This window comes from Diceros bicornis, chromosome 15, assembly GCF_020826845.1.
Source record: "Diceros bicornis minor isolate mBicDic1 chromosome 15, mDicBic1.mat.cur, whole genome shotgun sequence".
NCBI classification, from domain to species: domain Eukaryota; kingdom Metazoa; phylum Chordata; class Mammalia; order Perissodactyla; family Rhinocerotidae; genus Diceros; species Diceros bicornis.
In genome coordinates, this window is record NC_080754.1 from 49,726,001 (window position 1) to 49,737,346 (window position 11,346).

Consider the following 11,346-nt stretch of genomic DNA (forward strand, 5'->3'; position numbering starts at 1 on the left):
GTCTCTTCTGCTTCTTCTTGCCTAGAATTCATTTGCATGACTGGAGCTCCAGAAGCAATCTTGGACCCTGAAGTGACCTTGATATTGGAAACCACTCACAAACTATGATAGAGCAGAGAGGCAGAAAGAGTATGATTCCTGATAACATCACACCAGCCCTGCACCTCCTATATTCTGATTTGGTTTAGAAGAAAAATAAATCCATGAACTTTATCTTGCTTCTGTTTCTTTTTTTTTTTTTTTTTTTGATTTCCTGATGTATCCAATTCTAGTCCTCATTAATGTAGGAAATAGATACTAAGAATCAAGCAAAATGTTCAAGAATAATATAAAAATACAATTACAGTTTAATAAAAGAAGAAATAGCACATGGCACATACAGTTCACAGAATGGCACAGATAGACAAAGCATGAAGAAGCAGTATATACTGCCTCAGTGTTGATTCTGGGCTCGGAAAATACATACAGAAATTTAGTCTAAAATAACAGTTATAATGTTACATTATACTCTTAGAAGTGGGATTGTTAAACCAAAGGGTAAAAGTATCTACAATTTTGTTATATATTGCCACATACTTCTCTATGGGATTGTACCAAATTATATCTCCATTAGCAAGGGATGAGAGTGCCTGGTTTCTCCCAATCTCTATGACAGAGTGCTGTCAACTGTCTGAATTTTGCCAATTTGTTAGGTGAGAAATGGTTTCTCAAGTGTATTTTTAACTTTACATTCTTTCATTAGGAGTGAGATTGAACATCTTTTCATATGTTTAAGGGCTATTTTCCTTTCTTTTTGTGTGAACTACTGGGCTATGACTTTTGCCTCTTTTTCTATTGGATTATTGTTCTATTTAACATTGATTTTTAGGAGCTCTTTCTGTGTTGGGGAGACAGCTCTTTGAAATAATATCAATTGAAAATATTTCCCCCAGCTGTTCATTTGTCTTTTTAATATTGCTTATGCCTTTTTTCTTGACACATAAAAGTTTAAAATTTTTACATCATCAAATTTGTCAGTCTTTTTGGTTACTGCTCCTGAATTTTGAGTTGTGTTTATAAAGACTTTACTTATTGCCAAATTATGAAGGAATTCATCCGTGTTTTTTCTATTATTTTGTGCATTTACTTTTTAACATTTATATTTCTGATCCATTCACAATTTATCTTAGTACACAAAGTGTTATACAGATCCAATTTTATCTTTTTCTAAATAGTTATTCAGTTGTTTCAACCTTGTTTATTAAAAACTCCACTTTTTCCCTAATAATTTGGGATGACTCCTCTGTCTTATATAAAATTTCTATATATATTATCAGAGTCCAGATTCAACACTTAGGCACTATATAGTGACTCTCCATGCTTTATTTGTGCCTTTATTAAACCGTAATTTTATTTTTATATGATTCTGTAATATACCTGTAGGCATATAAAATGACCTATGCAGCATTATTTACAATAGTAAAAGATTATTAAAACAAACAAAAACAATAAAACATTGGTGGAATGAAACTAAGGTACATGTCCATAATAGAAACTATGTAACTTTCTCAAGATGGAGTACTATAAAATCATTTAAAAAAAGAATATTGATATGAGAGAATATCAGGATATAATGTTATATTTAAAAAATCAAGACAGTGGGGAGTGTATATAGTATATTATCTTTTATGTAGACTACACACTCACACATTTACAGAAACACACACAGGACAGGTAAACCAGAAGCTAAATTTTTAAAATAATATCTATTGGTGAGTATGAAAAAGGAGTAACATTTTCCTGAATATTCTTTGGCTTAAAGAATTAAATTTAGGACCATGCTTTGTTTTAAAGTTTTAACTGCAAAATCATAGAAATGTTTTATATATTCAGAAATAAAATATTAATTTTAAAATAATTCCTAAAATTGAAAGTAACTGAAACAAATAAATCTAGCTATATATCAAATTGGAAATATAACCACACATAGAAAAGCATTATTTCAAGTAATTTTAGAACACAGTAGTTGTACACAGTTAGTGGGATATATTCTAAGGATAAAAGAGAACTGCAAGAAAATCTCAAATTTTATTTGTCAAGTTTACTATTAGTGGTAATGTTGATGTTATTAGTTTGAAATCATTTAATGCCTATTTTAACATAAATGATTATGTTTATATTGTTAGAAACCAGGATGTTCGGTATAAATATAAAATCAAATAAGCAAATAATTGGAAATTGAATTGAAGTATCTATATAAACTTAAGACTTCTCAGTTTTTATGTGGAAATAATTTAAAACTTAACGAAAAGTTGCAAGAATAGTATAAAGAAAGCTATTTTACCATTTTCCTAGATTTTTTTTTTTTTTGGTGAGGAAGATTGGCCCTAAGCTAACATCCGTTGCCAATCCTCTTCTTTTCGCTGAGAAAGATTAGCCCTGAGCTAACATTCGTGGCCATCTTTCTCTTTTTTGTATATGGAACGTTGCCACAGCAGGGCCTGATGAGCTGTGCACATGTCCGCGCCCAGGATCCGAACTTGCGAACCCCAGACAGAGAAGCAGAGCATGCGAACTTGACCACCACGCCAGCAGGCTGGCCCCCCAGATTCTTTTATTATTTACATTTTGCCCCATTTGCTTTATCATTTGCTCTATTTATCTACACACACACAGGTGTAATGTTTTTTCTGAAACAGGTGCATAAATCATGGTTGAGTGTGTACTTTTAAGAACAAGAATATTTTCTTTCACACAGTTGTTAACTTCAGTAAACTTAATAATGATTCAATACTTCTATCTACTCTACCACCCATATTCTAAGTCAATTGACCCAATACTCTTTATAGAAGTTTAGGACCCAGTCTAGGATGAGGAATTACAACTAGCTGTTATGTCTCTTCAGTCTCCTTTAGTCTGGAACATTTTCTCAGTCTTTCTCTGTCTTACATAACATTGACTTTTTCTAAAGAATTTTAAAAATAGAATATTCCTCATTTTGAGTTTGTCTGATGTTTCCCTGTGATTAGATTGAGATTGTGTTTTCCTAGCTAGAATAATATATAAGTGACATTGTGTCCTTCCCAAAGCATCACATTGGTGATGTTAATTTTGATCACTTGCTAATGGTGTGTTTGACTTATCTACTGTAACATCATCATCTCATGATTTTTAAAAAACATATATCCTATCTCTGTCCACAGACAGGGTCTAGTTTATAATGCTCCAGGGGCAGTAACCACCCCCAGTGCCCAAATTTAGGTCGTTAAATGCCATTCCCCACTACAGGGTACCAGGGATTCTTGGAGAAATGGCTGCTCCTGGGTCTAGAGAAGGGAATTTACAAGGTGAGCTAGGGTATCTTATTGTGCCACAAAGCAAGGAAGTTCTCAAAATCTGAGTCATGTCAGAAGACTCCAGAGTCAGCTTGAAGGGGATCCCTTTGGCCAAAGAAGGACAATTTAAGCATCAAAAAGAAAAAATAACTATAACTGATTTGTACACATTGATTATATAAAAATCTATGAATCCATAATAATACTCCCTACACCATTCAAAGGACCAGGTATGCGGGGCTCTTTCGATCCAATGTGCTTTTGTGCCCCTTGTCTGAACAGTTTAGCGTGTTTTGCTTCATCTGACAGAACTCAACGTTCAAGATCCAGCTCAGATGCTACTGCCTCTGAGAAGCCTTCCCTGAAACCTCTACATAGTTTATTGTTTCTCCGTATTTCAACAGAACTCATTGTACATGCCTCTTTAAATGCAAGTATCATACTGTACTGGAATTGCTGTTTAACTGTATTTTTCTCTCTAGATTGTAGGTTCATAAATACAGGACCTGTGTGGGTTTTATTTATCATGTTATTCCCAGTGCCTAGCACATACTTATAAATAGTTTTATGTATTATATAGTATTATGTGTTGTGAATGAATGGATCAACTTCAATAGTATCCTCTCTTTCTTCCTCATCACACAATGCAAATTTGCCTATATTTTAGAAAATGATTGAATATAGTTAAATAGCAGGCTATTTTAGCCAACATGCCAAATTTTTATCACAATACCTTTTTTTTTAGATTTTTTCCTATCAGCCATTGCGTTAGCACTGAGTAGACTAGAACTATGCCCCACAATCTTTTCTTGATTCTTATTCTTAGATGATAGCTTCTGACAGTACTTTTGTTTATCTCAATCTGTTTTCTTCCCTTAAAAATATGGCTGCACACATAAATCTACTGATAACGAAGTGTTAAAGTTAAATTATTATTATTTTTTTTAGTAACTGGTGGCTTGACTTAGTTGTAATCTTTTTTAAAATAGTAGTTTGAAGTAAATTTTTTAAAAAATCAATTTGGTCCAACATCTGTAACACACCAGGGCTAACTTGTAGCATGTTCTCCAGTAGGTTTCCCTGTATTAAACTCCCCTCATGCAGTCTCTCACTATGTGTGGAATCTTTCATGCACGTGTGCATACATCCAGCCTTAGGTCTTTGCGGACTTTTAAACATTAACAATTTAGGTGGCAGAGATGATGTAAACAGTTTGTCAAAGTCATGTGCAAGCACACAAAAATGCTTCGAGAAAGCCCTCTCCCCTACACGGTGAATGGATTCTCATTTAGGCCAGAGGCAGGTGAGCGCGGATAGGTGCGGTCAGCGCAGCCGCTTAATGCCGATCTGTGCTTGGGAGGAATCTCCCCGGCTTCTTCCTCGTGGAGCAGGACTGAGATGCTGTGGCCCCAGCGGAAAAAGGTGAGGGCGGCGGCGCCGCAGCTCGCGAGAGCTGGGCCGCTCGGTAGAAGGGGCCGGTCGCTGGCCGCGGTGCTGAACACGCTCCCGGGCTGTCCCAGGTTGACTAGCCGGAAGAGGCTCGTCCGGTTGGTGAGTTCGAAGGCAGTCGCCAGTCTCACGTCTTCAGTTGTCGATTCCTGGCTCTGGGCAGGGAATGCACAGGCCGCGTCCAGGGGAGTCACCTCGCGAGTCTCGGGGCGGCCTCCGACCCAATCCCACGGGGGCATCTCCTGCCCCTCAACAGCAACCCCAATGACAGCAACGCAGCCTACATTAACTGGAGCTTCAACTCTGTCTCCAACACTTGACATCCCCTCCCAGTGGTCTTCATAACATCCTCGAAATTTAAAATTAAAATGTTGATGACCTTGACCAAGTGAACACAGTTACCCAACGGCTGAGCTCTCTCAGTCATGCCTCAAAAAAATGTTTACTGCACACCCTCGAGGTGTCAGCCTGACAGACTCTGCTCCTCCTCCTTTGCTGCCCCTTACTCTCCTCCCAACACGCCCCTTTCCTATTGCCCCTCCTCCTCCCCCAAGGTTTGAATCAGGCAAAAGTAATCTCTTACACAGCGTAGCCCCTACCACTGCCGAGCTGGGTCCCTGTACAAAGCGCTGGGATTCAGAACAGAGTTTATTCAAATATCTTGTCCCTTCACGCTCAGAAGTCCAAACCAGGTGGGAGATCCAAGTCTAGTCCCTGAGCCCCCAACTCGCTTGTGATCTTGGACAAGTGGTCACACGTCTCTGAGCCTGTTTCTCCTCGATAACATGATGATAGGTTCTAGGACTACGGTGAGGATCTTCCCAGGTGCACATCGGTCTCCTCTCCGGTCGGAACACAAACACTAGGTCTCTCTGTTTTTACTCCCTGCCCCTCTTTTCCAAGCCCAGTTGGGCACGCTACATTCTTCTCTTCACCAGGTCCATAGCCAGCTCTACCCCTTGTTGAGGAAGAACTCAGGTCCCGGCAACTGAAACCGCTCTCCCAGCTGCCTCCACCGTCCCCGCGCCTACCCCCAGGCGCGACTTGCCCTCTAGGCCACAACAGCCAGGAGAAAGCTCCTCGCGCTCCCGGTTCGCAGTGCCGGGTCTCCCTGGTCCCCACGCGCCAGGGCGCTTTGGGAAGTGCGAGATGCAGCTGGAGCGAGAACGCGAAGGAGAGGCAGAGCCGGCGGGGCTGCCCCGGTGACAGGTACGTGTGTACAGGCCGGACAGAGGCTGGTTGGGAGAGAGGGACTTCGGGGGAGAGGATGGGGGAAAGGGGAGGTGCCAGAAAGAGCGGTGGGTCACTCTGTCTTCCTCACCACCAGTGTGTGTGTGTGTGTGTGTGAGAGAGAGAGTGGGTAGGTATGGTTGTGCCGTCCTGCCTCCCTCTCCCGCCTCCTCCCCGCCTCAGGCTATCAATCTCACCTTCTCCCTCGGCTTCTGCCTCTCACTTTCCTCTCTTTCCTCTCCAAGCATCCTCCCCGCGAGCCCACGCCCGCTCCGCCCTCGCACTCTCTCGCGCTAAGGGGACCTTCCCGGGGACCAGCCCGGTCCAGCCTTTCAGCTCAGGCGCATCCTAGAGCCAGTTAAGCTGAGCCGGCAGCATGTGGAACGCGACGCCGAGCGAGGAGCCGGGACCCAACCTCACGCTGCCGGACCTCGGCTGGGACGCTTCCCCCGACAACGACTCGCTAGCGGACGAGCTGCTGCCGCTCTTCCCCGCGCCTCTGCTGGCCGGTGTCACCGCCACCTGCGTGGCTCTTTTCGTGGTGGGCATCGCGGGCAACCTGCTCACCATGCTGGTGGTGTCTCGCTTCCGCGATATGCGTACCACCACCAACCTCTACCTGTCCAGCATGGCCTTCTCCGACCTGCTCATCTTCCTCTGCATGCCCCTCGACCTCGTCCGCCTCTGGCAGTATCGGCCCTGGAACTTCGGCGACCTGCTCTGCAAACTCTTCCAGTTCGTCAGCGAGAGCTGCACCTACGCCACGGTGCTCACCATCACCGCGCTGAGCGTCGAGCGCTACTTCGCCATCTGCTTCCCGCTGCGGGCCAAGGTGGTGGTCACCAAGGGTCGGGTGAAGCTGGTCATCCTGGTCATCTGGGCCGTGGCCTTCTGCAGCGCCGGGCCCATCTTCGTGCTGGTGGGGGTGGAGCATGAGAATGGCACCGACCCTCGGGACACCAACGAGTGCCGCGCCACCGAGTTCGCCGTGCGCTCGGGACTGCTCACAGTCATGGTGTGGGTGTCCAGCGTCTTCTTCTTCCTGCCTGTCTTCTGCCTCACTGTGCTCTACAGCCTCATCAGCAGGAAGCTGTGGCGGAGGAGGCGCGGCGAGGCGGCCGCGGGCACCTCGCTCAGGGACCAGAATCACAAGCAAACCGTGAAAATGCTGGGTGGGTCTCAGCGCGCGCTCGAGCTTTCTCTCCCGGGGCCTCTCCTCTCCCCGCGCCTTTCCCTTCCTCCCTGAGTCTACTGCTCTCCTGTTTTCTCCAGGTCTCTGTCTCCCTGTATGTCTCTCAATTATTCCCTCCCTCCCGTTTCTGTCTTGAGGTCTCTCTTGCATCTCTTAGTTTCTCCGTTGTGTTCGTCTCTCCCTCTTTCTTTTTTTTTTTTTTTTAACTTTTTTGCTCTTTCTCTATATCTATCTGCTTTTCTCTCTTCCTCTTTCTCTCCCTCCTTCCTTCTCCCCTCCCCCCAGTTTGTCACTGTTTGTACTCTTTCTTTTGGTCTCTCTCATCTCTTGGTGTCTCTTTCCTCTGTTCTCTCCTGTCTCTCTTTCATGGAATGCTGTCCCACCTGTGTATTTCCCTAAAATGACTTTTATATCAGCCCAGAAACTTTGCTTCACAACTGAGATATTTCACAAAAGTCTGTTGTGGTCTTTAAGTGTTAAAGGTGAGATTGAGCCTCCTTCCTCAATTTGTGGCTATCTAAGTTGCATTGAGAAAATAGGCATTGAAAAAAAACAGTGGATCTAGAAAATATTCAGTGGTAAATTTAACCAAAGACATGACCAATGTGGATACGTCTGTCAGAGATGATTCATTTTTCATTTAATATTGTGATGTGCTTTCTGACCTGCATTTTTTCAAATAATCGCATTGATTCTGTTTACCCTGTTGCTGTTCATACAGCTTTGTAGGGAAGTCTGTGACAAGTCAGTGCTGCAGTCTCCGTTTGTTTTCATGAGTACCTGTCTCTCCAGGTAGGATTGGCTAGGATAAGCTAGGATAGGCAGGCGTCCCACAGGAGAAAAGGAGACTCTGTGGAAACTGACAGGATTTATTATCCCTCCTGAAAGTGTCCTTCAGAGAACATCAGGGTGCAGTGCCACGACTGGAGTGTGCTGAATCTTTATTGCATAAATCCAACTTCTTTAAGTATATGTGTTTGGTACAAGTGAAGTAATACAAAATGTATTCACATCTAAGCAAAATATTAATTCTACTTGCTTTTTCAAAACCAGAATCTGTATGTTTTATTATTTGGACATTATAAAAAAGTCAACATTTTGTACTTATTTGCATATTTAGTGCTTCTTAGAAGTCATTCCAGGACGATTTCATATTTGTAATTTTACAATTCCTGGAATCCTGTAAAGTGATAGAGTTTATTCAAAGAACGTCAAAAATTTTCATTTCTAGACCGGTGTTTCTCTCAATATGACTAACAGATTGTAAACCTGCCAGTGCCCCCAGGGGACTCTAATATTCACGTTGCTACTGTGACAGTTGCGACTACGCATCTTGGTTTTGAGAAAAAGTTTAATAATTTCCTCCAATTTTATTTTTTGGATGTTAATTATCCTCATTGGTGTCTCAACACCAGGGTTAATTTTCTTTTGCTTTGACAGTTTGAAGGGACTAAAATATTATTTTCTGTTCTTTTCCCTCTGATTTCTGAATTATAAAAATTTAATCCAGAAATTCAGAGGTCTTGAAAAAAATTACCTTATATGGGCAAAATGAAGACTGGGATGGATGATAATTAATATTAGTTGGTTTTATTGCCTCTTATACCGTACTTATGTCAATTGTAGGTGGCAATGTTTCATCCTTCTCAGTGGTTCTCAATCTTGACTGCATATTCAGTCTCTGGGAAACCTTAAAAAGAAAAGAAAAAAGTAGGTGCCCTGGTCTCCTTCCTAGAGATTTTAATGTGTTGAGTCTGTATTAGATCCAAGGAATCTGTGCCTAAGGCAACTCTCATACATAGCTATGGTTGAGTATAACCACTTGATCTCATATATATTTGGTCATGTCTAACATACACAAAATGACGGACTATTGTGAATAAATTGTCTAGTTGAGTCGATACGTCAGCTCAATCACAAAATCACTCAAATAGCTGTTAAATAGAAATGACAGGTGAGCTCAGTAAAAATGATTGAACTGTTGGTCCAGACAGACTCAATCTTGGTTAAAATGTAGGAATGTGGAAGTGCAGGACATAATGTTTCTCTGAAGTCAAGGGTCATACGATACCTACTCCAAACAAAACTATGTCTTCAAAATAGAATGTGATTTGCTGTGACATTTCTTAAACTGACACTCTCTCTCTCATTGTCCTTTTAGCTGTAGTGGTGTTTGCGTTCATCCTCTGCTGGCTGCCCTTCCACGTAGGGCGATATTTATTTTCCAAATCCTTTGAGCCTGGCTCCCTGGAGATTGCTCAGATCAGCCAATACTGCAACCTCGTGTCCTTTGTTCTCTTCTACCTCAGCGCTGCCATCAACCCCATTCTGTACAACATCATGTCCAAGAAGTACCGGGTGGCAGTGTTCAAACTTCTGGGATTTGAACCTTTCTCTCAGAGGAAGCTCTCCACTCTGAAGGATGAAAGTTCTCGCGCCTGGACAGAATCTAGTATTAATACATGACCAAGCACATTGCTGAGCAAAGTCATCGCTTATTATTCTAACCCAGAAGCCATAGCACAGCAGAACGTGGGAGGAAGTTGAAGGTTAATTCTGGAATTAGGGACACATAGGTCTGGAAACAATTGAGGGGAAAGGAACGATAGAATTTGTAGTGTGTGAGCAGTTTGATTTGATTGCAAACTCACCAGTGCTCTCATACACTATTTCTGCATATTCATTGCCTATGATTTTGCATTCTGCTGGTAGTGCTAGGATCTGGAGAAAGGAGGAAGGGCAGAGAGGTCAATAAGGGCACTTCTTACTGGATAAATACTAAATCTGATTTACTTTTTCATAATGATAAGAAAGTTTTGATTAAAAGAATGACATTAAAATAGAAAATTTAAAACATGACTTTTGAACACTAGCAGTTTTCGTATAGCTCCAAAACAGTGCTACGCAAGAGAAAAATAATGCAAGGTACTTAAGTAATCAATATAAAAATTATTCATGAGAATTTTACATTCTTTTTTTCATACACAGTCTTTAAAATTTGGTTTGTTTTTTACACTTACAGCACACCTTAGTTTGGACATTAAGTTTTCATCAGTAATAGTTGATGTATTTAGATTTCATAAAATTTGCAGTTGAAAAAGTAGATTCACAAACCTAAGTTATCCAAACACACTTAAAAGTTATCCAATAACTAAAACTACTATAAGTTTTTAAATGTAAAATGAATTGAAATAAAAAATGCAGTTCCTCAAGTTGTACAAGTCACATTTCAAGCGTTCGATAGCTAGTGGCTATTGGTTACCATATTGGACAGTACCACTCTAGAATATATGTAAAATTATTGTTAATCATATAAAAAATGTTTAAAAATAAATACTCATTCCCTGAAAAGGGTTTTTATAGCAAAATTAGCATAGCAGAGTGTTAGAGTGATAAATCCTAAAAATCACATGTAAATGCCCTATTCTTCATGCTTGGAAGAAAATGGGTGTGAAATATAAGATGCATTTTTAAATTAAGTTGAATTACATGTGTTAATATTCAGGAAATGAGACTTCATAAAAATTATACAAAATCACAAACTACCTTATTTGGCTTAACAAAAATATTTAAGCCAATCATAAGGCTTTGATTTGTGAATAAAGGAATAATTTATAACTTACAATGGAAATTTTATAGGAACTTAGGGAACATAGAAATGGTGAAAAATTCAGAATCCCTTAAATGCTACTGCTTATTGGTATTCAAAAGTTTTTTTAATCTTATAGCCATTTATTTCAAAATGCCTATGCCATGTCCTGTCTCCAAATTAGCTTTGCTCTTTACATCCCCCTGCTTATCTGGTAGATATGTTTACTTGGATTTTCAGTCTCCCTCTTAATTGTAATTATGAATGATTAGACACTTTCAACTAAATATTGTACATTTTGGTTACAAATATAAAATTTTCATTTATGTTGACATTGCTTCCTACGTGGTCAACTTTTTGCATATTAAATATATTATTCCGAAAATGATTTCTTCATAGTCCTGTGCAATGCTAAGTGATATAAGCAATTCCTACACAAAGTTATTGTTTTAACTATAGAACTGATGGAGCCAGTTAGGGAAATTACTGCCATGATTGACTTTTTTCTCCCACCAAAAGTAAAGATTATTATGCTGAAATAATTGATTATTTATTTTAGAAAAATAAAAACA

The 11,346-nt window shown here is 40.5% G+C and overlaps 1 protein-coding gene across 1 annotated transcript; it reads left to right on the forward strand.

Moving 5' to 3' along the window:
• The first annotated feature begins 6,369 nt into the window (after positions 1 to 6,369).
• GHSR (growth hormone secretagogue receptor) lies at positions 6,370 to 9,651 on the forward strand. The gene is made up of 2 exons (XM_058555585.1): positions 6,370 to 7,165; positions 9,347 to 9,651. The coding sequence occupies exons 1-2, from the start codon at positions 6,370 to 6,372 to the stop codon at positions 9,649 to 9,651; spliced, it is 1,101 nt and encodes a 366-aa protein (XP_058411568.1).
• Positions 9,652 to 11,346: the final 1,695 nt, after the last annotated feature.